Consider the following 27,629-nt stretch of genomic DNA (forward strand, 5'->3'; position numbering starts at 1 on the left):
AAAAAGAGGAGATGGATACATGAGCATTGGGTGAGAATGTCTAAATATTAGAGTACATCACTGTAAATACAAAGATTCAGAAAAAAAATCACAAGGAAGAGAATTGTGGGACCACATTTATTCCACTCACTTTCTAAACTAACAGTCAAATGTAGGTTCTTCATGGAATGTTTTAAGATTTTAGTATTTCATCTAATACAGATACTCAGAATCCAAACTGATTTGGTCTGAGATGGGGTCTGGGTGATATATATATTTTTCAAAGTCCCCAGATAATCCTAATATGCAGCCAGAACTAATAATCTCCTGGACTGTCAGCCTGCCTAATCAGGAAGAACAGACCTCCCCCAAAAGCTGTAGGAAATTATTCTTCTGCCCTTTTAGCGCTAAAGGACATCCAACCTTCCAAAAGCAGAGAAGTCTTTTAATGTGTAGTCAGCCTGGATCATCTGGGTAAAGACAGATTTTATAAGTTAATATTTCATTAGTTGGGGTTAAAAGTAGTTTAATCATTATCACATGCTTCGCTAGTTTATATTTTTGTATAGCTTTATTTTATTATGTTAAGGTTTGTATCCATATTAAATGGGCCTTTCAGCTTTGTGCTAACTGGAAATTATATATATGTGAAATTATACACATGTATGTTTATATTTACATGAATGTGAGTATATATTAGACATATATGTGTGTGTGTGTATATATATATATACACATATATATATATACATATGGAGAGAGAGAAGGAGATTTCATGGGATCATGAATACTGAAATACGTCTTTCAGGCATCTTCTAGCTGTGTTCATGCTAATAGTCAGCAGTTCATTGTAGAAAAACCTTGTTTTATGCAAGGAAGAATGGAATATGGTGTGCTGTAGAGAAGGCGAGCTTAATATAACGGTAAACCGATCATCAACAGAACAGGTTATCAACTCCTTGTAAATGAAAAACCTGATCGATTTTCCTTGGCACACACTTCTTATTGTCCATGGAAATACTTGTAAAAGTTGTCCACGGCGTCATAGAATCATCACAAAGCTGGCTAGTCTTGTCTTGGCCTCCACACAAGAGGCTGTGTCATCTGATCACACAGGAGCACGTTATGGGGTTATCCCCAGAGGTCGTCTGCAGTCTCAGTCCAATGAAACGCTCTCCTTCAAGTAGTGATCGCGCTCAGCACATCTGGGGACACAGGGGCCACTGAGGCTACGCAAAGAAAAATGCTACTAAATTGTTTCCTAAATGGTGGAATTTATTTCAGTGCTAACTTACAATGGAATGAGATAAACTATTTACATAAAGCTTAAGTACAAAAAATATAATACAATTTTTACTGTACATTATCAGGATTCTTTTATTTTGTCCCCCAAATGTTGGCAGATAGAGATGAAGAGGGGGCTGGTATGGAAGGAAGCTTGGGGGACTGTTGGCAATACTCGGGATCATCCTTCATGAATTTATTATTCATAAAAGATGCAGAGGTTTGGGTTATAGAACCTGGCAACTCGCCAAGAGCAGGGAGTGAGTGGGACACTTTCACTTCTGGGATACCAGCTCAAAAATATGCCTGTTTTCCTCTGAGTTCAGGCTGGGAGCCCGTGAGAGTTGGTTTCTGCTGACTGGTTGGGAGACATCTGCCCGCACCTTCCCTGAACTTATGACATTGATCCAGGGCAGCGGGCAATGGGCGCCCCGCCTGCACTGCCTCAGATGGTGTCTTAAACTGATTTTGAAAACAATGTATCTACCAGGTGTCATTAAACAACTTTTGTAGATATAGACCTGGACAGCTCTCAAGTGAGCATTTAAGACCAGTGAATTGATAAACAGAAAAAAATGAAGACCACTGGAAATCGGTATTACACATTTTTAACAACAAGGTTTCTAGTGAAACCTTGAAAGTCAAATGTAAGGGCTGAAAAACCCTCATCCCCCATTGGTCCTGAGGGGGAATACCCAGAAATCCACAAGCATTCCAACAGGGCAACCAAAGCTCTGTTTTTCTCATTCCAATAAAGGGGAGACAGTGCTACCTCATTCTAAGAAAGCTCCATTATGATTAATATATATGGTCTTTTAAAAATTAATTTCAAGATCAGTAACTTTCTGTAAGTATACCAAGGGGTCAAGGTGGCTTCGGGAAAAGGTTCCATGAAAAAAAAAATGAAATAATCCCAAATAAGTTTATTTTGTATCACAAAACAGCAACAGCAAATTAACACAGAATGAGGCATTTAACATTTCATAACATCTTCAAAAGTCACATCAAGTGGCATAACACACAAATTTAGTTACACACTTTTGAAGAATCCTACATTGGACTGAGTTTGTGCACTTCCCTTGCAGACAGTGTAGAATTTTGGTGGTGGATGTAGGTGCTTGTGTTGAAGGTTCATAGTGTGCTTTCTCCCAAAGTGCAGAAGTTCAAGTCTGATTTTGGCCAACAGTCATGGTACAGGGGAAAAGGAATCAAATTTAGCAGAGAAAACACTGTTAACTTTCTTAACCCAGACTAAGAATGAAAACTTTGTGAACTTATGAAGCAAGTTTGACATTGAGTTCAAACAAACAGCAGGCCATATTCTAGGTGGTTCTCATTCCACTCACCATATCTGTGCCAGTCATCACCAGCCTATGTCTGATTTTCCTGTATCTACAGACTTGCCTGAAGACAGACAGTAACAAAACCCTCTAACTTCTATAGGCATCCTATTGACATTCCTACTACAGAACGAATGTTAAGGTGTTTTTTGGAAAATGTAGAATTAAAGTGATGTCAGTTTCTGGAAGGCTGGGTTCACCTAAATTCTGAACACATCGTGGCACCCATTCTGGCATCATAGCCGCAGTGCGGGTGGAAATCACATCTGACGATGATGTGCTTCTTGTTCATTTTCTATTCCTGAGTTCAAAGAGGCATATAAGAATGATTTTCTTCAAAGTATAGCCAATCAGTCCTCTGCTTTCAACCAATAATATCCAGATGAAATGATAAATCATTATCTTAAACAAGGCACTGGCAACTTTTAATAGGAAATTAAACCATCTGCACTTACTAATCAGGCTCTTTCTTAGTGACATGTGAGGAGGATAGTTTGGATTTTCTGAAATCCAGATTTTGCTCTCCAGCTTGTATTTATCTAAAATGGGGATCATTTTGAACTATAATATTTGGGCCATTTTTGGCATTAAGTTGCCAAAAATCTGAGAAAGTACAGGATCGTGTTTGAACTGCTGGCCTCAGATTTCTGACTGATATGCAAGGAGTGGAATGAATTCTATTGCCCATCCAACACGTTAGTTTAAGAAATACCAATTTTTCTCCCTTCTGGTCTTAAAGTATATTTCACTAGTTACTGTCATCATGGCAACAAAGTAAAACATGTTTGCCTGAATGAGAATTGGTACTGAATCATGGGAAACAAGCTTGATAGCTTTTTTTCTTTTCTATGGCAAAACTAATACGGTCTTTTGAAAATACTATATGAGACACCTTTCACTAGGAACAGTACATTCATGTCAGGCTCTGATTTTGGTTTTGATGATGCTCTTAGACCCTTTGCAATGTGAACTTACATTTTCAAAAGAGAACAGGTCGCCATTCTTAACGCTTCTGAAACATGTACCAAATTTTTGATGATGCAACATATGATCATTAAAAAAATCCCACTTTGATCCATCTGCTACAAAAATATCCATAACACATCTTTAACATAAAACCATAAAAAAGACTATGGAATAGTCATTTTAAAAATCCCTGCCAATGGTCCAACTTTACGTCTTGTTCATTACTTTTCAATTTCCAAAAGAGAAAATAAGCAAGGATGAAAGCAATATATTTTCTTGTGTTTTATCAGGTTATCAAAATGGATAACCAGAATGCATTGGTTCTGTATTTATAGAGTTACAAAACATCTTTAAATCAACTAATATTAATGACTTCAATAGGAGAGAACAGCAGAAATAAATTCCACAATGGCCACTGGTCTCCAAATATTTCATCTTACATGGTAATACACTTGAAATATTTGGCATTCCCTTTTGTACATTTCTCAGGCCAAGATGAATGTTCTCCCACTTCACACCCATTGATCAGAATGGCTTTCTAGTGTCTGATAATAGTTAAGGATAGGTAATCAGAGGTAATCAATTTTGGTAATGTCATGTCAACATGAATCACCAAGCCAACATAAATTACCATGAAATGATAGAAACAGTAGAAGGAATAAATGTGCTGGGCATGGCCAATGAGATCTGTGTACTCCAATTTGCATCATCTTAAAAAATAAGAGCAGAGAGTTTGCATATGAGTAGATTTAAGGTTAGTGTTTTAATTCCCTGCCTTCATGGACAAGGATTATTGGAGCTGTGAGATTTAAGCACAGCCCTGCCACATGGAGAGCAGACTCAGTGCTTGGCATCCACTACTGCTACCCTACCTGTTGCCTCTGGATAGATGTTCCAGAGTCACTTTCTGAAACAGAAAGACAGAATTAAATATAGTTACCCCAAAATGCCACACATAAGAAAACTCCACTGAAATATAAAAGACACCCTGGGGCTAAGGAAAGTTGATGCCCGCAGGGCTAAGTCAATGCTGAAAGTGGTTTGACAGTGTTGGGGTAATGGACATGATTGATTGATTCTAAAAGTTAGGGAAATCTCATAAAGGGGCACTGGGATATTTGTAAATTCAGACACTAAGGAGGCTGCACCTCCAATGTGCATTAAGGACGTGTTTACACAAAATGACTAGCTGAACGCAGACCTGATATATTTTTTAATAAAATCTCCTTTGATCTGTGGTTACACAAACAGCATCCCTTCAGGTAGCCCCTGGGATTCCCCTGCTGAGACTTTGTCCATAACTTGAAAGGCATCTGACTCACGAACTCTACCAAAGTCTCCAGTGGGAACTCTCACCACACAGGCTTTGATTCTCATTAATTTCATCCTTTTGCAAATAAATAAGGAAATAGAGGCACCTTCGCCTGCACTCTGGGCAGTTGATCCCGCAAGATCCAGGGATCAGCCCACAGGACTGTGCAAGTGGATCGTGGGTCTCCACCTGGGAAGGACCAGGGAGGGTCCAGGTCTCCTTCTTTTCAAGGTCACCTTCTCCCACATTCACTTCCTTTCTCTTTGCATCACTGGTGAGTCAATGGGGCCAGACCTGTGGCTCACGCCATCCCCATGGGCTGAACCCTCCTGGGGGCAGAGGCTTCTCCACGACAGGGGGCCCTCACATCCACTCGCCCTTTACTCCTCTCAGTTCCTTTAAAATCTCTGCCCACCCTTGACACACACAGGGAACCCTCTTTTTTCCCGGTATTAATGCCGATTCTAGTCAGAATCTACAGGCTTAGTGAAATGTCTCTGAAGGAGCAGGGAAGTTCAGAACCTCCCATAAGCGTCCAGGGGCAGCAGCACAGAAACCTGCCTAAAGCGAGTCAGACAACTGGGTAAGGAAACACCCAAGTCTGGGGATGCTGGGTCTTCACGCAACAGAGGCTGATCCTGTGCCCCCCAGAGCACCTCAGAATTCATGGAGTCCATCTCATTCAGGGTGACAAAGCCCTCAGTGTCATCAAAGCCATCATCTTCAGAGCTATTTGGGGGAGGCCACCCGCTATGCAGCGAGCAGGGACTCTGTGGCACGGCAGGGTTGATATTAACAGTGACTAGTCTAGTCTAGAGAAAGCACTGAGCACGGGGAATCACTTCCAAAGAATTTAAATGTGAGATTAAAGCCAGTTTCCTAATGAAAACCAGCCAAACTTCAACTGTACCCAGAAATAACCCTAGAAATTAAACTGTGATTAATGTCATTTGATGTTAGGCTCAGAGAGATGCAATTTAAAAATATTAGTCTCTATCTGTACCGCTTGTACCAGAACGAAAGGAAGGAAGGAAGGAAGGAAGGAAAGAAGGGAGGGAGGGAAAAGATAAAGAGAATGAAGAAATCACACAGTAATTTAAAAGGTGACAAGTGTTGGCAGGAATCCCAACCATCCCAGCCTAAGGAAGAGGTGCTTTATGAAGGTTCCAGCAGAAGTGGTAGGTACCAATGTGAAAGCCCATCACATGGCGGCTTGATGAGGGCTACGGAGGGGAAGCATAAACACATAAGCAACAGCTCTACACTGATGGGAAAACAAAAGTTATTCCATAGATTCTTAAAATACTTGGATTATAGCTAAAACTAAACAAACTGATATCCTGTTAAGTAAGAAGGCGGGATGGAGGGAGGGAAGGAGGACGAGAGAGAGAGGAGAACAATTTTCTTTTGAATAGAGTGTCAGGGAACAAAAATGAGTGAATTTCTTTGCAGTGATAATTGTAAAGATTTATGTAATCAACAACATGAAAATTCCGTTGTAGGGAAGGGTGGTTTCCCTAGTCATTGCACAAGATTGATTAAAGACCAACTTTGATGTCATTTGGGAAGCATTTCCCATCAAGTCCAGTGATACTTCTTTGAAATATCAGTATCCTCTTTCCTAGGGGAAAGAGAATGAACTTTTAAGCCTTGAAAATATTGCGGGGGAGGAATTAAAAAACCGGCTAAAATACGCTACACAAATGAGGACATTTTTCTTATAGGAAAGTGATGAGACAGGTTGAAGCATCCAATGAAAATCCAACCCAAGGAAAATTAGAAAACTATCTGGCTAAATTTCACTTCCTAAGTGTGGACTTTGCGTAGAAACAGAGCACTCTCATACAGCATACAAGGAATATGGGAGATGTAGCATGAACTTCCCACTGGAAAGACCCAGAAAATCATTCATTTGAAATCTATCAGACCTCCCAGAGCCCAACTGCAATTTAGAATTTAATTTTAGTAGAGTCGTTTCTGAAAATTTGGGCATATAAGAATATTTTGAACTCATCAACATTCATTACTGAACGTAGGATTTTTCAAATCTTTAAATTGGATAGGGTGAAAACCTAACCAACCTGTGTAGGCTAAAAGTCTGTGTCCCTCAATGCCCACACTGTAAGTTTTCCCAGATCTGAAGTTTCATTTATCAATAAGAACATGTCTTTATGTCCACCCAGGCCTTTATCACGACACCCAGAGGCATAAAATGAATAATTTCAATCTTGTTCTTACTTTCAATAATTATTCAACCAACTACTATATGTTATGCATCAGTTTTTTGCGAGTAATCTACCCTATTTTTTTTTTCTCCTGGGGACCCCTCTGGATAGTATCATAACACCCTGAAATGCTTATGAATGATCGAAGCTCAGAACCATGGAATCATTAAAATCCTTACTTGCCAACACCCTGACCTCTCAAGGTACTTCTTGAAATGCTGCTGCCCCCATGCAGGGAGAAGTGGGAGCGGATGGATGGCAAAGCAGCACTGAGATCAAAAACAAGCGGCACCAGAGCTGAACATCTCCTCACCTGAACTAGAGGAAGCAAATGACAGCTTGGTACTTGGGGAGCACTTCAATATGTACAGCAACAAGCTGCAGAAAGCCAGCTTTACACATCATTAATGCTCTTGGTAGGGGCTGATGGCCATACATTAGTTCTATCAGGGAGACGGAAAATAAAAAAGTTGCTTTTCATTAAATGTCAGGTTTTTCAATACTTTCTGTAACATGGAAAATAAAAAAAAAGTTGTCTTCAATTATATTTCAGTCCTTTCAATACTTTCTTCATCAGTATCATGAATGTTCAAGATTTTTCTTTGCAGAGAGAGGGGAGGTGTAGAGTCTGTTATCCAAATGCTAAACAAGTGGTTATTTTACAGAGTGGTTCTTTAGGATGTTACTGTGGACCAGACAGGTGGGCTACCAGGCCGATGCGTGACAAGGAGCTCCCTGAAATGCCATGAAATCCACAAGTCAGAATAAGGCGAGCTTCACGACAGCATGTAGAACACGTTCCCCCTTCATCGTGTCTGTACCTCTGCTCTTTACACTCACCTACCCCAGGGACAATACAGTAACGGCAGCAAGACCAAGGGTAGAGCATCTCACACCTCATACCATCACCTTTGCAGATATAAGCCAGGTTGAATCCCTGGGTGACCTCAGGCAAGAAGCATTCCAAGTCCAAACACACACAGTATCATCCAGATTGAGAAGATGGAGATCCATGGTGAATCACTGTATGGCCACATTCAGATTCTTCATTTTATCAACACTATAAACCGTGCGGAGGTGGGGAGGCTCTCATATAAAGTGCCTAATTTCTTGAATTAAAACATCATGAAGATTTACGCTCAAGGTCAAGAAGATGTTCACATTTCTAAAGACCCCTTCCATTGTGGGTGGTACAGTTATGAAAAAGCTCAAGAAAACAACTGACTTGTTAGAAAAATGGACTGAACACAATTAAAAAAACCCTGCACACCATGGCTCATTAAACAATGATCAAGAATTGTAGACCAGATTTTCACGATTAGATTTTTGTTACTTTTAAGAATGTGTCTTTTTGGTAGCAATGGGACACTAGTGGCTTGAAATGCACTTGAGATGTACCCAAACTCCATCTCTGAAGTCTTGGAGACATGGGCAGTCATGGAGCACAGGCCTTGAGGAACTGGGGCAGTTACAGGAAGCCAAAAATAGAAGAACTCTTAGTACTCATCATAGTTATTGAGATCTGTAAAGTAGGCATTAGAATAGGTCTTCCCAGTGAGATGTGGGTTGAAGTATTTGTTTCTTTCCTCTAAGATCAAGTTGTTTTTGTTAAATGCCTGTAAAAAATGAAATAGAAGATTTAGGAATATTCAGTAAGTAGTATTTCAGAAAGAGAATATAGTTAGGAGACAATTACAGTTGACCCTTGAACAATGTGAGTGTTAGGGGCACTGACCCTCCTCGAAGTGGAAAACCAGAGTATAACTTATAGTCTTCCCTCCAGATCCGTGGTTCCTCCATATCTGAGGTTCCCCTGTACCCTCAGTGCTGCATCCTGGATACAACCAACCTCTGATCATGTAGTACTGTAGTATTTAATACAGTAAGTCCCTACATACGAACCTTCAAGTCGCGAACTTTCAAAGATGCAAACACGCATTCCCATGTCCAATCACATAAGTTAGTTCACGTGTCTGGTGTACATTGTCACATGTGTGCATCCTCTACAAGTGGTTGTGCTTTTGTGTACTTTACTGTACAGTACTGTATAGAGTACAGTAGTACATCTTTATTTCTTGCCTGTTCACTCGATGCCAGCCCCTGGATGCCAGCTGTTGTACTGTACTACTGTACTTTTCAAGGTACTATACTGTAAGATTCAAGTATTTTCTTTACTTTTTGTGTTTGTTTGTTTTTTATGTATTATTTGTGTGAAAAGTATTATAAACCTATTATAGTACAGTACTATATAGCCGATTGTGTTACTTGGGTACCTAGGCTAACATTGTTGGACTTTCGAACAAACTGGACTTACGAAGCACTCTCAGAACAGAACTCGTTCGTATGTAGGGGACTTACTGTATTGAAAAAATCTGCATATAAGTAGACCCGCACAGTTCAGTATTGTTCAAGAGCCCACTGTATGTGGAATTCGAGCTCTCTCCTAAGGCTCCATTATTTTAAAATGTGTTTTCTCACTTCTCACTTGCTTCCTCACATCATTTGCTGAGAACTTGCCTGGTAACTAGAATGAGGCTGGTAGGCTTTTAGACCAGACTGCTTCTGAGCTTTACTCAGAAAGTCTACTTTTGAACTTTAGTCAGGAAGTTTCCAAGTGTTAGAAAACCTAAATCAAAATCTCCCAGAAACCTAAAACTCTAGTGATTTCAAATTCATAAATGCTTTGAATATTACCACTTATAACTGGATAGGTGTTTAAGCAGCTTTTGGATTGTCATTGGTAAGAGATTTTGAAGGAAAATATTTAAATAAATGCACGGGATTCTTAGTTTCTCTTCATTTTCTACACTTGTTGGAAGGTGACTACCGTGGCCATTTCTGACACAGATGCTCTTCCTCATTAACAGTCATGAAAGTTACCCGTACTTTTAAAGAGCTGAACTGTCCGAGAAAGAGGGTAACTTTTAAGAGGACCAAAATAAAGATGTGAGGTCGTAGGCACGTCCAAATGCCCAGGACTCATCTGGGCAAGGAGTCAGAAGAAAGTTCTAGAAAGATTCATTAGAGACTAGGCAGCAGTACTTTGCCTTCAGAGCAGCAAGGTTTCTGATGAAGTGCCTACTGGGTCTTCAGTGAGAACAGAAGACCAGCTAAATTATCTTCTGATGCTTGAAGCAGTAGTCACCACAGATAAGCTGATGGGATGGGATCACATTGAGAGGGGCCGCATTCTTGGGTCCTGGAGGTTTCTTCTTGAAGAGTCTTGGTTCTGAGAGGGTGCGTGGGGTGTGTTATTAATTCCTGGTGCTTCACTTCCTGGCTCTGTTATCTGATCAGTATAAGGTGCTGATGGACTCTGGATCCTGCTGTAAGTAAGACCCATGAATAGAAGTGAATTGGCTCCGTCTCTGTGCATGTGGGTGCCTCATGGCGGGGGTGGGGAGGGCAAGAGTGAACACTGCAACTCCCAGCACATGAGACCCTCCAACCAGTGGCAGTTGTAAGGGCTGAAGATATTCCGTACTCCCACATGGGAAGGAAACTGAATTTCAAAGGAAACCATCATAGCAGAGAGAGGGCATCAAATACTTCCTAAGAATATTAAGGGGAACCACCAACTTAACAGGAATATCAAAATTTAGGTAACTTAATGAAATATTGCCATTTGCAGCAACATGGATGGACCTAGAGATTATCATACTGAGTGAAGTAAGTCAGACAAAGACAAATATCATATGATATCACTTATATCTGGAATCTAAGAAACAATACAGATGAACTTATTTACAAAACAGAAATAGACTCACAGACATAGAAAACAAACTTACAGTTACCAAAGAGGAAAGGTGGGGGAGGGATAAATGAGGAGTATGGGATTAATAGATACACACCATTATATATAAAATAAAAAGCAAGGATTTACTGTATAGCACAGGGAACTAGATTCAGTATCTTGTAATAACCTATAATGAAAAAGAGTCAGAAAAGAATATGTATGTATAACTGAATCACTTTGCTGTACACCAGAAATGAGCACAGTATTGTAAATCAACTATACTGCAATGGAAGAACAAAAGAGAAAAAAAAAAACAAGAAAAAAAATGAAAGTAACTTAGTTCATGAGAACTCCCTGCATTCATGTGGGTGGTAGGGGAGGTTGGGTGCAGTAACAAGAGCCTGTGATGTCTTTCCAGCCACATTCCTGACCTCTTGTGTAGACACAGTAAGAACAACAGCCACTATTTGCTGGATGCTGGGCTTCATGTACCTTAGTCCATTTAAACCTCACAACAATGATACAGGAGTACATAGTGTTAATCCATTTTAAAGATGGAGAAACTGAGGTTCAAAGAAGTAAGTAACTTGTACTCTGAACCAGGATGCAAAATGCCTCAAATAAAAACCACTTTTATTTTGCCAGGCAGTGTTCAAGGCATTGTGTATAATTTACCTCACTTTATTCTCATTATCTCCAATTCACCAAGAAAAAAAATGGAGGCTCAGTTAGTATGAATACCTGGGAGAAGTCTACCTGACTGGTAAGTGACTCATAAACCTAGATCTGTCAGGCTCACCCTTTTTCCACCTTTTCTTCCTTAGAACAAGAAGGAGACTGGTCATTCACTCTAAATTTCTGGGTGAAACACTGGGCTATTAATCACCCACTCAGGAAATTTAACACAATGCATCACCTCCCCCCACCAATTGCACCAGCATCAACATTACACAGAATTGAAGAAACTTCATTATGCTTCAAAGTTATTAGAAGGTAGTCTTTATAATAATGTAACAATTGTTCTCAGGATGCCATCCTGGGGATTCCTGTAATGGACCTGTACATGGACATGTATATCCGATTGACCAAACCCCGTCCTCATTTCACTGCTCAGCATGTGCAGGTCCTCAGCACGGAGCTCTTCTCTTTGGTGGGACTGCTCTTTGGGTGCTGAGGCACAGTGGAGGCAGATCTGGATGGTGACCAATCACTCGATAGTTTCCAGCATTTTATTTGTTGCCATTTCCATGTCCCATTTTTAACCTACTTCCCAATATGAGAAGCCACCTTTTCACAGGAACAGCGAAGCTTAAAAGGCATGTCAGAAAATGCTTGCTTGCTCCCTTTGTAGCCGTTGAGATGTCTGCCATGTGGCTGACAGGGTCCTGGAGCTCCGGCCGGGTGTCAGGCCTGAGCCTCGGAGGTGGGAGAGCCAATTTCAGGACACTAGACCACCAGAGACCTCCTGGCCCCACGTAATATCAATCGGTGAAAGCTCTCCCAGAGATCTTCATCTCAATGTTAAGACCCAGCTCCACTCAACGACCAGCAAGCTATAGTGCTGGACACCTTATGCCAAACAACTACCAAGACAGGAACACAACACCACCCATTAGCAGAGGAGCTACCTAAAGTCATAATAAGTTCACAGACACCCCAAAACACACCACCGGATGCGGTCATGCCCACCAGAAAGCCAAGATCCAGCCTCATCCACCAGAACACAGGCACCAGTCCCCTTGATTAGGAAGCCTACACAAGCCACTGAACCAACCTCACCCACTGGGAGCACACACGAAAAACAATTGGAAATACGAACCTGCAGCCTGCGAAAAGGAGACCCCAAACACAGTAGGTTAAGTAAAATGAGAAGACAGAGAAACACACAGCAGATGAAGGAGCAAGGTAAAAACCCACCAGACCAAACAAATGAAGAGGAAATAGGCAGTCTACCTGAAAAAGAATTCAGAGTAATGACAGTAAAGATGATCCAAAATCTTGGAAATAAAATGGAGAAAATAGAAGAAACATTTAACAAGGACCTAGAAGAACTAAAAAGCAAACAAACAATAATGAACAGCACAATAAATGAAATTAAAAATTCTCTAGAAGGAATCAATAGCAGAATAACTGAGGCAGAAGAACAGATAAGTGACCTGGAAGATAAACTAGTGTAAATAACTACCAAAGAGCAGAATAAAGAAAAAAGAATGAAAAGAATTGAGGACAGTCTCAGAGACTTCTGGGAAAAATTAAATGCACCAACATTTGAATTATAGGGGTCCCAGAAGAAGAAGAGAAAAAAAAAAGGGACTGAGAAAATATTTGAAGAGATTATAGTTGAAAACTTCCCTAATATGAGAAAGGAAATAGTCAATCAAGTCCAGGAAGCACAGAGAGTCCCATACAGGCTAAATCCAAGGAGAAACACACCAAGACACATACTAATCAAAATATCAAAATTAAATACAAAGAAAAAATATTAAAAAGTAGCAAGGGAAAAGTAACAAGTAACATTCAAGAGAATCCCCATAAGGTTAACAGCTGATCTTTCAGCAGAAACTCTGCAAGCCAGAAGGGAATGGCAGGACATATTTAAAGTGATGAAAGGGAAAAACCTACAACCAACATTACTCTACCCAGCAAGGACATCATTCAGATTCAACAGAGAAATTAAAATCTTTACAGACAAGCAAAAGCTAAGAGAATTCAGCACCACCAAGCCAGCTTTACAACAAATGCTAAAGGAACTTCTCTAGGCGAGAAACACAAGAGAAGGAAAAGACCTACAAAAACAAACCCAAAACAATTAAGAAAATGGTAATAGGAACATACATATCGATAACTACCTTAAATGTAAATGGATTAAATGCTCCAACCAAAAGACATAGACTGGCTGAATGGATACAAAAACAAGGCCTATAAGACACTGATGAAAGAAATTAAAGATGATACAAACAGATGGAAAGTTATACCATGTTTTTGGATTGGAAGAATCAACATTGTGAAAATGACTATACTACCCAAAGCAATCTACAGATTCAATATAATCCCTTTCAAACTACCAATGGCATTTTTCACAAAACTAGAACAAAAAATATCACAATTTGTATGGAAACACAAAAGACCCCAAACAGTTAAAAAGCAATCTTGAGAAAGAAAAACGGAGTTGGAGGAAACAGACTCCCTTACTTCAGACTATACTACAAAGCTACAGTAATCAAGACAGTATGGTACTGGCACAAAATCAGAAATATAGATCAATGGAACAGGATAGAAAGCCCAGAGATAAACCCACGCACATATGGTCACCTTATCTTTGATGAAGGTAGCAAGAATATACAATGGAGAAAAGACAGCCTCTTCAATAAGTGATGCTGGGAAAACTGGGCAGCTACATGTAAAAGAATGAAATTAGAACACTCCCTAACACCATACACAAAAATAAACTCAAAATGGATTAAAGACCTAAATGTAAGACCAGACACTATAAAACTCTTAGGGGGAAAACATAGGCAGGACACTCTATGACATAAATCACAGCAAGATCCTTTTTGACCCACCTCCTAGAGAAATGGAAATAAAAATAAACAAATGGGACCTAATGAAACGTAAAAGCTTTTACACAGCAAAGGAAACCATAAACAAGATGAAAAGACAACCCTCAGAATGGGAGAAAATATTTGCAAATGAAGCAACTGGGAAAGGATTAATCTCCAAAATATGCAAGCAGCTCATGCAGCTTAATATCAAAAAACCAAACAACAATCCCCAAATGGGCAGAAGACCTAAATAAACATTTCTCCAAAGATGATTGCCAACAAACACATGATAGGATGCTCAACATCACTAAACATTAGAGAAATGCAAATCAAAGCTACATTGAGGTATCACCTCACACGAGTCAGAATGGCCATCATCAAAAAATCTACAAACAATAAATGCTGGAGAGGGTATGAAGAAAAGGGAGCCCTCTTGCACTGTTGGTGGGAATGTAAATTGATGCAGCCACTATGGAGAACAGTATGGAGGGTCCTTAAAAGACTAAAAATAGAACTACCATGCGACTCAGCAACCCCAGTGCTGGGCATATACGCTGAGAAAACCATAATTCAAAAAGAGTCATGTAGGGGGCTTCCCTGGTAGTGCAGTGGTTGAGAGTTCGCCTGCCGATGCAGGGGACATGGGTTCGTGCCCCAGTCTGGGAAGATCCCACATGCCGCGGAGCGGCTGGGCCCGTGAGCCATGGCCGCTGAGCCTGCGCGTCCGGAGCCTGTGCTCCGCAGAGGGAGAGGCCACAACAGTGAGAGGCCCACGTACCACCAAAAAAAAAAGAGTCATGTACCACAATGTTCATTGCAGCTCTATATACAATAGCCAGGACATGGAAGCAACCTACGTGTCCATCGACAGATGAATTGATAAAGAAGATGTGGCACATATATACAATGGAATATTACTCAGCCATAAAAAGAAACAAAACTGAGTTATTTGTTGTGAGGTGGATGGACCTAGAGACTGTCATACAGAATGAAGTAAGTCACAAAGAGAAAAACAAATACCATATGCTAACATATATATGGAATCTAAAAAAAAAAAAGGTTCTGAAGAACCTAGCGGTAGGACACGAATAAAGATGCAGATGTAGATAATGGACTTGAGGACATGGGGAGGGGGAAGGGTAAGCTGTGACAAAGTGAGAGAGTGGCATGGACATATATACACTACCAAATGTAAAATAGATAGCTAGTGGGAAGCAGCCGCATAGCACAGGGAGATCAACTCGGTGCTTTGTGACCACCTGGGGGGGGAAATAGGGAGGGTGGGAGGGAGATGCAAGAGGGAGGAGATATGGGGATATATGTATACATATATACAATTATACCCCAATAAAGATGTTAAAAATAAATAAATAAATAAATAAGGCAGGTCATCCAAAGAATTTAAAGAATAGATACATGTATATGTATAACTGAATCACTTTGCTGTGCACCTGAAACTAACACAATGTTGTTAATCAGCTATGCTTCAATATAAAATAAAAATAAAAAAAATAAGAGGAGCCACTTACCTTGTCCCCCACCCTGTCACCTATGCCACCACCACTGAGCTTCGCCATAAGGGTCCACCTGCCTTCTCTGCACACCTGGCTGCAGCGGAGGCTGCTGACCCCTTACCTTGATGGCCTCCACCGAGTCATACTTGTCCAGTTTGTTGATGTGGTTAGTTATGCTGGTGTTGAGAGGGGCGGATGCAACGGGGTGGATGACGGTGGCATCGTGGGACTGCTGCTGGTACCGCTGGCAGTAGGTGTAGACAAGCAGCGTAAGAAGGCAGCCCAGGATGGAGCTGCTGAGCCCCACGGCGATCATGTGGAACAAGTTGAACTCTGGGAAGACAACGTCAAAAGTGAGGCCACCCTGGAAAAGGACGTGCTCCTCCCCAGCTCAGTGGGCTCAGAGAAAAAGAGAAGGACGCCATGGAAAGCTCCACACTCCTAAAACTCAGGAAATCACAGGGCCTTCCTTTGAAATGTCGTGGCCGCCAAGACACTTCTCTGCAGCGAGCTCAGTGTAGTTTAAGTCAACGCTCTTATGGATTATAACCACCGTATAATATGGTGATCTTTTAAAGATCACCAAATACGCTAGCAGAGACACTTTTTTCTTTAAAGGCTTGTAAGAGACCGTTCTTCTGTTTCAAGTGCAGCATGATCTGTGGTCTGGGGGGTTTCTAGTGAACATGTGTTCCGTTTTCCTGAACAGGCTGAGTCCCTGCTTGCAGCCTGGCTGTGTCCCGGGAACAAAGCAAGGATGTATCTAGTACTTCCAATCACTGCTCACCTGCAAGCCCGACTATTTCCCCCTCCTTTATCATTTCATTTTATTTAAAAATGTGTTCCGATTATATCGTTCTTATGTTTTCCATTACATTTTTTGGAAAATGAAGATACACATATTGTATAACATTTGATTGCATGAAAATAAAAGTGCAAAAGGATATACAAGAATAAATCTTTTTTTCTTTCTGAGAGGAAACCACTGCCACCACCTTCTCCTGTGCTCTTCCAGAGACACTCCGCGCACTTGCACGCTACGTGTGCGTGTTGTAAACGTTATCCTGGGTACCATTTTTTCACTCACATTGTATTTTGGAGACCTTTTAAAGAAAATGGCTTACTCCAAAGAAACAAAGGATTTGTGTCAAAGGAATAGGATCTATTAATGGTCATGAAATGACCCTCTTTTTTTAAAGTGTTTTTTCTATCTAATAGCATCTTTAAGTAATTTTCTTTGAGTTATAAATACACAATGTTGAATAAACAAGCTGACATGGACTCATGTCTCTAAGACAGGATTGGTTTGAGTGACATCAAGGTAGCTTAACCAAGGACTGCTTAATCTCTGACAAAGAGCAACAAAAGAAAAAAAGATATTCATTGTGTGTTGGTAAAACACCTTACAATCAAAATTGTAAGCCTTTCAGGGAATATAGACAACATCTGAGCCATGACCATGAAGCTGAGATTACTGAAAATCAGGTAAAACAAAACAGGACCTCAATTTTTCTATGCTGTGTTGGCACCGTATAGCTAACCAGTTGCCTAAGGGTTCTTGGCCCTATGTCTCCACTGCACATCCTGGGGATCTGGCTTTTCTTCCAAGGTGTCCCCTTCATGCACCACCAGAGGGCTGAGTGACACCCTTGCTCTCCCTGCACCCAAATGGGACCACTGAAGATGCCTGCTGGGCACCCCTGTGGATGCCGGGTGAGACTGCTGGGCCATGTGGGGAGGTCCCCAGGGCTCTCGGGGAGAGAAGACCCGTGAGTTTGTCTACTACACCCAGGTTCTGGGATGTTTTCTCCTTAAACACCTGGGATCCTCCCGAGGACTCTCTGAGCTGTCCTCGCCTCACCTGGGATCCACAGCACAGGTGGAACATCCTTCATCCGTCCCTAAACCCTCTAAGCTTCTCCCTTTAAGCTGTGCCCCTTTGCTGTTCCTGGACACTGTTTTTCGGGGCCCTGGGCCCTGGGAGGTAGATTCGCTCCAGGAGGTGGATGAACACCGCGCGGAGAGGCAGCCTCGTCCTCTGTTCTCTGTGAACCGGAACCAACGTACTCCACCCACGCTGAGACTCCAAACAGGTGACTCCTAACACGCGCCTCAGGTGTCTTCAGCACCTGGAGCTGGATAATCCAGGAGGACGTTACTAGAACATTCCACAGATATCACCCACTCCCTGACATCCACCTCAATTTTTCACTTCTTGATTATCCTGTCACTGGTTCAACAAAGTGAAAGGAATCGCTAAATCTTTGGCTGCTCCTGATTTTGTCTGAAGACTCTAGGGCTGAACCTGGGACAGCTGGATAAAGCATCCAGGGGCCATTCTACCAGCAATCGCTAGAAGCTTCTACTCTAACCCTGAAGTTGCCCTCAAGATAAGCAAGAGTGATTTCATACCTGTTGTCATCTCTCGATACTTTAGCCGTTTGGATCCCCCAGGGTCAATGCAGCATATGGATAAAAGTACTTCTGCTGCACTGATAAAATAATATATAGAAGATGTATGGCTCTCTCCCTATGCAGGTACTTTGTCATTAGTCAAATGAATCATTCCTGCAGGTGCCTGGGGAAGGCTGGGGCCAGCCGACATCTTTATGATGATTATACAGTCTTTGTGTCTCATGCAACTAAAAATAGCTAAGTTGGAGCATTTCCATAGGCCTACGTTTTTTCTGCATAAGTGAAAAATGTGCCTATTAAATCTCTTGAATCTGCTTAGCATGGCTCTTTGCTTTGAATACAATGCTTTTTGCTGTTGATTTTGGTCAGTAAAGCTAGAAGAGAAACCAACTACCCAGCGATTCAACTGGCTGATTTTCTGTGCAAAGTTTGATTCTTCTCAACAGACTGAAAAAAGCATCCCCAAACATCCTTGCTAGGTGACTGTGTTTACCTCTCAGCCCCACAATTAGCCCCATCGGACCTCTTACCCACCTACTCTGCTGTGTCCACGTCAGCAGCCTAAGATCTAAACGATTGGTTCTGAATATTATAGAGTCATTCAAGTTTCTGTGATTGAATCAATAGCACCTCAAGGCTTGATCTGGTGCAGCCTTTGGGACAGCTGGTTCAGACACGCAGAAGCTGCCTTTTAGGATGCAAGTGAGCCTTCGGCACCCTGTCCTCCCGGGTGCTCAAGGCCTTGGCAGGACTCCCGTATCTGAACCCTGAGAAGGCTGGCCGAGGAAAGTGGTTTTTGAACTTGTGTTAGGCCTGGAGGGCATGCTGGCTGCCCCCAGGGTCTGCCTTGACCTTCCTCAGGGCAGGAACACTCTCTACAAGCTCTGCTCCAGTGGTGACCCCGGGTGTTGCCCAAGAGTGTCGCCTGGCCGGGGCTGCTGTGGCTGCCTACCCCAGATACCCTCCTCTGGGACACTCTGCACCAGGCCCCTTTTCCCGTGGTGCTCCGGGCTTAAAGCTCACGCTGGGATCCCCTTGCCCAGATCCAAAGCTGGCTTCACTTAGACTGTTTGTGTGAACCTCATCTCTCTGACCCTCATGATCCCTATTTATAAAATACAGATAAAAAGACGTGGCTGCTATCCCTTTCCTACAATTCCCCAAGCAAAAATTTCTCTGAAAACTGATTTTTCATCACTCACCTGGCAGCGAAGCCTGACCTGACCTGATCATTTGCTGCAGAACCAGGGTGATTGGCAGCTTCACTTCACCTACCTTTCACGGCAACGTCATTAAAGAGGTTGGTTACGGAGTGCGACCCCCAGACCTCGCCGTGTCATACCTCATATGACCCGTATTACCCATCTGTAATCTGAAGAACGCTGACTTCCAAACCCTGCTCTACCTTCAACGGTTTTATATAAAGAACAGTGGGCTGTGGCACCCACGCGAATGCTCTTTGTGAGGGTGAAACAGGATACCTCTACGGTGTCTGGCACACAGTGACTGCTGACCTAAAAATACTACAGCTATAATTCTTTTTATGTGAACAAGCCAACATTCATCTTGCAGCCGGATCCCCAAGTAGTGGCTCACTGAACTGACCCAGTCAGACACCAGACACTGCCCTTCTCAGGCACAGGGCTCTCTTGGGATATGACTTTTGGTTCCAGAGGGGCTGGGGCTGTTTGAGTCCCCACTGTAAGCTCAACACCCCTCCCAAAACTGACACAGAGCGGGTGCTCAGGAAAGATGATTGAACAAATGGATTAACAGATGGCTGACTAAACAGATAAAGCGTCACAGATAGCAGATTCTTAACCAGTGTAGTTAATAAATAAGTACATTCCTAAAACACACCGATGAAAATCCAGATTCCTTCTGAGTGTGAGAGACCAAAGCCCGTTGGGTTGAGCTGCCTGGGACCTCCCACTGGAATGGATTATGTTAGAAATGGTTAGGAATAGTCATCAGCTGCACACATGAAGATGCTGGTCTTGTGTGTGGTTTCTGGCTCTGACACCAAAGGTGGACCAGGGCTGGGCTCTGATCAATGGACAGCCAGTCCCTCCCACCCAAACAGGATAGAACTAGATGGGAAAGTCCAAAAGCATTATGGATTTGACCCAGAGAATGTGATTTCTGTCATTCAGGGTTGCAGGAAGTTAGAAAAATATCTCTGGAGATATAGGTATAGCCTTTTGCCCATAATACAATTCTGACATTTTATCATTTCAGCAGTTTGGAGATTTGCGGCTGGTTTCTATGGATTTGCACTATACATATAAAGAAAATGGTTGAATTCTGTTTTACTCATAGGAAATCTAACTGTAGCTAATACCCAGATCACTGGGCCATAAAGCTTATGTCCACTAGACTCACCTGAAGGGCTTATTAAGCCAGAGTGCTGGGCCCCTCTCAGGGAGGTTCTGACTCTGTAGATGGTGGTGCAGCCTGAGAATCTGCATTTCTATCAAGTTCCCAGGTGATACTGATGATGCTGGTCTAAGGACCCCCTGAGAACCACTGATCCAGATGTCAAATATGGACTCCTTAGCATTTCTACTGCCAAAATATAAGGTGTTTGGATTCAGGAGTTTCTCCAGTTTTATTTTATTTTTTTCTTGGCCAGTAGCTGAAACATCATATGAAACATATGGCAAGAGAAATGACTGGAAAATACCTGAAATTAATTAAGAAAAAGAACTTACCTCCACACCTTTTCTCTTCTACGCTGCTGGATCTTGCCACAGATACTTCTGGAAAAACAAAGTTTAATCACAATGTATAAATGGTGTAGGGAAGGAAGATCACATTAATGATTCATTTATGAAATGTCTAATGATTTTGAGTTTTATGTGAGTCAGTTTCCAAAAGCCTGATTAATTGTTTTTAAAAACATATTTCTTTCTTTTTTTTTTCTTAACCAACCGGAGATGTATTTGGTCAAGGTCACCTTGATTGGAAAGGGGTGAGATTCATTATTACAAAAAGAAAATGCTATGGTCCCTTGGGTTGAAACCAGGGCACTAGCTTCAAAGTAAGTCTGGCACATGGGCTGATTTTCTGTTCCAATGTATTCTGCCAGCTGTGGAACCCCACAGTGTTTGTCTGTAGAATTTCTGCCTCAGATTTTTTGTCTCATCAAAGTCAGTGTTGTCACATTGCCTGGGGAGGGGGACCACTCCACCAGAGCTCAGAGGAAATTGCCAAAACAAATAACCTTCCTACTCGAGCCCATTCATGATCTTTGCCATGGCCCATGTGAAACTGACAAGTAGGAAGCCAACCAAAGGAGAGATCCACCTAAATGTTTAAGCCCAAGGATAAACACCATTTCAAGAGTCCAGAAACACTATTCTCTCCTGTATTGATTTCTCATGCGTTAACAAGAATTAAAAATACGTCTATGGTTGAAAAGGAAACAACAATCAACACTCTCGCAGTTCTAGACCACAGAAGAGTGAGGTGTCTTTTGAGGCTGAAGCTGATAGTTTTTTCTAAAATAATATCTTTCCTTTAGTGAAGGAAAACAAGGCATTCCCTGTTATTACCTTGTAAGAGGTTAGTCTCTGCTTTTGGCCCACATCAGAGTTCTAAGGCACATGGTGGGCATATATGTAGGCCCGTGCCTACAGTGAGCATGTGATGGGTGACTAGCTATCACTAATAACTAAACATCGATTTCACATGGAAAAGCCTGTAGCCAAAGGGCCAAGCCAACCTCTTCTCCAAGACGAGAGCAAGGACAGCCTCCATTTTTCCCAAATAAACTAAGGTTGTATGAAGAGAATGGCCCTCTTTTCTCTGTGCAAACACATACGCACAACCTTGCCAAAGCATTTAACTTAATATTAAAGTAACCAAATAACCTATTTTCATTTTTTGAACAAACTATTCTGACCGTGTTATAGGCAATAAATTGTAGAAGAAGACATTGTGCTTAAAAAAACCTTAAAACTCATGGCCTAAATTCAAGTCTACAGACGCAGTTAGCTACAAATCTATAATCACCTTGAAACCGCAAGAGTTGATTGAATCATCTCTGTTTTAGCAAACAGGACCTCATAGAGCAGATAAAACTCCCACCTAGGAATCATTGTCTCTCAAAATATCGGAAATGATTTTGTTTGCACTCATAAGCATCTCCCCTCTTACCCGGGAGGAAATTGGAATCAAAAACACAGGGCCGGCTCTCCGTGGTGTTTCCGGAACACTGGCTGCCCACGGGGAACAGAAGAATGCACTGGCGGATGCGGACCTGGACCCCAGACACATCACACTCGGACCATTCTGACCACTCCGACCAGCTCTCTGCAGGGGCCAGAAGACAGGAGATGTGGCAACAAGACCCACTAAGATCCATCAGTCTGGAAGTTGGGGCAGCTTATGTACATAAGGTTTCATATGATGTTTATAGTGGGTCTGTGTATACATAAGATGGACTCGTATCTTATGACCAGTCCAGTAAATAGAATACAAAGGAGCAAGAATAAAAGAACTCATATACCTTTGACTAGAAATAATGTGCTTAAAATACATTTTCTAAACCTCACATTACTTTAATGCTCTAAATTAAGCCTGGCTGTGCGTGACCCTTCCTTGGTGGAGAAGAGATCATCAATGCCGACCCCATTCCTACGGGGTCACACTCAAATCCTTCTCCAGAAAATTTCTCAGGCCTCAGAGCTCAAGCAAGAGAAATGACAGTGTGTTCATGAGAAAGTCCTGGTTGGGAAAGGGGTTCAAGCTACTACAAATACTTTCTTTCCAGTTGTGAAAACAACTTTGCAGGGTCAGGACACCAAAGGCAGGCTGTACTCATGGTAGAATTCACTCTATCCCTTGTTTACTGCCACTGAAGCACATCCACACACAAGTCATCAAGGCCAAAAGATGAACTAGCTAAAGTCACTTTACCCCAAAAAGGTAGATTCGCTAAGATGCGTTAAATTCACCGGACCTACAGATGTGTGGAAAGAGAGAATTAATACTCATTTTATGTAAGGAGGTTAAAAAAATGAACTCTCAATATTATTTATGAAATATTAATAATGTAAAATAATGTTTTTCTATGCAGCTTGTTTTTTTTCCTCTTTTTAAATTAAAATTGGCAACCAAACTTGTGTTTTGATCCATTGTAAAGGGTATAATTTTCCTTAGAAATGTGTAAAGTGCCAGTTTGGGGGATGACTGAGAATCTGGTTTCTAGGCACTTTTCAGTATACATGGAACCTTCAAGGAAAGTCTGCAGGAGCTAGTTAAAAACGTGTGTGTGTGTGTTTCAAAGTCGAAGTTAGACTCAGAAGAGATTGTCTCATTTTCATTCCAAGTGGTCCCTACATGGCAGAAAACAAAGCTAATTCTTGGATGGGGTGGGCTGCTGCAGGGCATCCACTGGGCACATGGGCCAGCTGGCCTCAGAGCCCGGAACCCCCATGCCCACGGTCCTGGGGGGATTCCTGTGAAGCCACTTCACAAGGGTTCTCCTGCTTCCCCACCTTGATTCTAAGCAACTAAATGTCAGCTCCCATTACCAGCTTAAATATTTTAAGAATACCTGGTTATCACTGGTTTCTGTAACTAGTTCTGCAACTACAGCATGGTGAGAACGATTCCATTGCAGAACAATGTATTAGGAGGTCACATCACCGGCAATAGCGTGGCATTGACGTGTTCCCCTCTTTTGGTCTTATCGTGATGTGGTTTCATCGTTTCACCATTTGTATACCAGGAAAAGGGTGAGTCTGCCCTGCTGTCTGCATGGGCCTGGCTGGGTTGCTTACCGGGGCAGGGCTGCGTGTTGCAGAGAGCCTCTTCCGTGTGCAGGCCCAGGCAGATGTCGCCTCCATAGGCGGGGGCTGGGTTTGTGCACGAGCGGGTCCTCATATAATGTCCACCTCCACATGTCGCTGAGCACTTTGACCAGGAGGACCAGCAAGACCACACGCCATCCACTGGGAAGGGACACAAAGTCACACCGCTTCTGAAATCCACATCTGACCCATGCGATGTGGCTACAGAGAGAGTCTGCACTGTGCGAATGTGTTGTGCACCACTGACCATCACAGGAGGGGGTTCAGGATCTTCCACCTGGCTTTTCACGTTCCTCTCTACGCTTCTTCAGTTCCTCCTATTCTTTCAGGAAATAGTTCTAAGCATGTAAAATGCAAGCACGAGGATGACCAAGGAGTGCATGTACATATGCAGTACAAAACCCAGTCTCTGGGAAAGACCATGAACTATAGAACAGTGTTCTGTAGTTGTTCAGGTGAAGCCCCAGCTAGCGCTACCTCTGCCAGCCACCCAAGACAGAATCAGTGTCTTTTCCTCCTTTTGTGTCACTTGCAGTTTACAGAACAAACTGTGGACTCAAAGATTTCATGGACAGAGAGGCGAGGAGTGTTCTTAGCACACCATAGGTACTTAACTGATGTCATCCACAGAACACACACCTGTCCAAATTCACTTTGATTCAAAAGGTCTCCCCTCCATGAGATTCTCACTCACTGTTCCTTCTTCCTTGCACTTACTGTTTTCATAATAAAGAAGAAATAAATTATCTTATTGAATTGGAATATGACTTAGAAACAAAGAACCATCTGCTATCCTTTGTCAGCCAAGGTCTGGAATCAGTTCTGAATCAAACACGAATTGAGAAAAAGGAGTGATGGAGAAAGACCAAGCTATTTCTCAATGTTGGGAATAAATTATGTCAGTGAAAGTATTAGTCAGACCAAACCACAGAAGAAAAAGGATCATTTCAACATGGGCTCAACTTTCAAACCTTACTGCAAGTTTTGATCCACATTAGAATTGGAGATCGAATTTTTCATTGATTAATTTAAGAGGTAGTTTTATATTTCTCAGGTCTTTGATTAATTTTCAAACTTAATCATAATGAGAAAACTTGTTTTTAAAGAAAATATACCACCCCTTTGTAACTGTTTCTTGTGAACCCAAGAGGACAAAGGAGGAGTAAATGCATAGGGAGGAAAGAGTCCTAAATGAAGTAAAAATAGCCTATAAGAGCCCTGAGTCTTCCAACCCCTCCGTGTTGAGTTGCATCCTGGCCTGTGTTAGGAATTTTCTAGGAGGTGGGAGAGAGAATTGACATTTGCCCCACTCAACAACCCCCTGAACTCATGCATTCCCAAGTGGAAAGTGAGAAGGGCCACTCTGAATATTTTCACATCCCTCTATGGAAACTTGGCTTTCAAAAAGAAGATGAGGACAAAGCTATTTCAAGACATTAAGGTTACGTGTACCTGATACTGTCTTGACCATCAAATCAACGAAAATAAAAATAGCCACTAGATCATGTTAATGGGAAGTCTCGGACACGGGCCCGCTCCTTGCACTCGGAGGCCAGGGCAGCATCCGAGCATCTGGAGGAGTCTGTACATTCAGCCGACAGCAGCATGGACCTGTGTCTGGAGCCTGGGGAGGCGGAGTGGCTGGAGGGATCCTGACTTCCCCATGTGGCTTTCCCTCCCCCACTTTACAGGATGGATCCTCATCTAATCATGTTGCCCCAGGGGTCCCCTCAGCCCCCGGGGAGGAGCCCTTCCATTCTCCAGGCTGGGGCTGTGGGAAAGACATGTCTCTGTGACCTTTCCCAGCACCTCAGCATCGCTTGGCCAGGAAAGCTGGGTAGTTTGGAGGGAAGCATCTCCTGAGGCTGGAGAAACTCAGGCAGAGACAGCGGAGGAGGACTGGAGAAGCAGGGACATTACTGAGCGGCCCACCTACAAAGCTGGGAGCTGTGTTTTCAGCTTAATGTACGTGTTGATTCATCCATCCATCCATCCATCATCCACTTATCTATCCATTACCCATCCACACATCCACTCCTCCATCCACCCATCATCTATCCACCTATCCATCCCTCCATCATCCACTCATCCATCCATTACCCATCCACCCATCCACTCCTCTGTCCATCCATCATCCATCCATCCATCCATCCATCTATCCATCTATCCATCCATCTAATAGATGCTCACTAAGTACTGCTACAAGCCAGTTCCTTGCTTAAGGAACTCAGAAAGTTGTTTGTACCAACTGAAAAAGATGCTATATTTGCAGTGGTGTGTGCCTTTAAAACCAATGTACACAGTATTTGGAATGACCCCTCATGCCCCACCCCTGCTTGTCTATATGACCAACTCCCATCTGTCCCTCAAGGCCCATTCCAGGGGCAGCCTGCTTGGTATAGCTGCCATGATTCCAGCTCCATGGGTCCCCAGCTGATGTAGCCATTGCATCTTGTCATCAACCCAACCATACTGGGTTGACATTATTCACAGGATGCTTCCTCACTGAACTCTTAAGTTCCTTTCTGACCTGGACCAGGTCACTGTGTCTTTCTTTACTCAGTGAATAGCACACAGCAGGTGATCCAAAATTGTGCTGAAAAACTGAATGAATAAAGAAAGGAAGATCAAGTAACCAACTGCTTATTTTCTCATCATTCAATAACCATCACTGAGAGCTATTTCGAGTGTGTGCCAGGCTCACGCTGGGAGCTGAGGGCACTGCCGTGAGTGAGATGGTCCTGCCCTCCTTGTGTGGTCACTCTGACAAAGTCAAAAGGCAGGATGCACAGCCAGAGGCCAGCACTCAGGATGGCCGTGAGGCACTGGGTTAAATTAAAGATGCTCTGACTGTGGGAAGGTCAGGGGGAAGCGATCCAGGTGACAGAGCTGCACTCAGAGCCGGGGAAAGAGGAATGCACAGCTGGTTAGAGCATTAAAGGTGACAGAGGAGCCTTCGGGGCTGTATTAGCAGACAACGCCCTGAGCGGGGGCGAGGGGGCTCCTTAAGGTCATTTTATTAACCCTGTGCTTCTGTGGCAAGCCTGCGGAATGAAAAGCCAGGGGTCAGGAGGAAGACCCAGACAACACAGCTCCTGTGGGTCTCCAGGAGAGGATGCTGCGTGTTTAGAGGACTGACCTCAGGAGGATGTAGACCCCTGTCAGCTGAGGGCACCAGGGACAGGCTTGGCAAGGCCCTGCTGGGCCACCCCTGATAACTGTCACTCTGGTGAGGACTCTGTGGTATGGAGGGAGGTCAGTTCTGGGGGGCGCTGGGCACATCAGAGTCTGGGAGGGACCAACCTCCAGTTTAAAGACAGGACACCGCTCTCTGGACCATGGCAGCCCAGCCCACTTCTCAAGTGGTGCAGTGCTTGGGGCCACAATCCCTTAGAGGGGCTCCTGAGAATGCTTCAGTTTCTGTTAAAGCAGAAGAAATAGATGAACATAAGCCAGCCTAGGTGATATCTGTCTTTATACCAATGTAGTTGGAAGATTAT

At 42.7% G+C, this 27,629-nt stretch overlaps 1 protein-coding gene across 7 annotated transcripts in view; it reads right to left on the reverse strand.

Annotated features, from left to right (window-relative positions):
• Positions 1–1,236: 1,236 nt before the first annotated feature.
• SEMA5A (semaphorin 5A) overlaps positions 1,237–27,629 on the reverse strand; it is a 477,675-nt gene continuing 451,282 nt past the window's right edge. For 5 of the 7 annotated variants that reach the window (XM_027125304.1, XM_027125302.1, XM_027125301.1 and 2 more), the window contains 5 exons: positions 24,100–24,270; positions 22,472–22,627; positions 21,025–21,072; positions 16,020–16,231; positions 1,237–8,722 (listed from right to left, as the gene is read on the reverse strand). In XM_027125304.1, the coding sequence (XP_026981105.1) occupies positions 8,603–8,722; positions 16,020–16,231; positions 21,025–21,072; positions 22,472–22,627; positions 24,100–24,270 (707 nt within the window). In that variant the 3' untranslated portion in view covers positions 1,237–8,602. The remainder of the gene's footprint in view (positions 8,723–16,019; positions 16,232–21,024; positions 21,073–22,471; positions 22,628–24,099; positions 24,271–27,629) is intronic. The other 2 variants (XM_027125308.1, XM_027125305.1) reach the window with 1 other exon arrangement.

This window comes from Aethalodelphis obliquidens, unplaced genomic scaffold, assembly GCF_003676395.1.
Source record: "Aethalodelphis obliquidens isolate GAN/ISIS:26980383/991018 unplaced genomic scaffold, ASM367639v1 scaffold29, whole genome shotgun sequence".
Classification (NCBI taxonomy): Eukaryota; Metazoa; Chordata; class Mammalia; order Artiodactyla; family Delphinidae; genus Aethalodelphis; species Aethalodelphis obliquidens.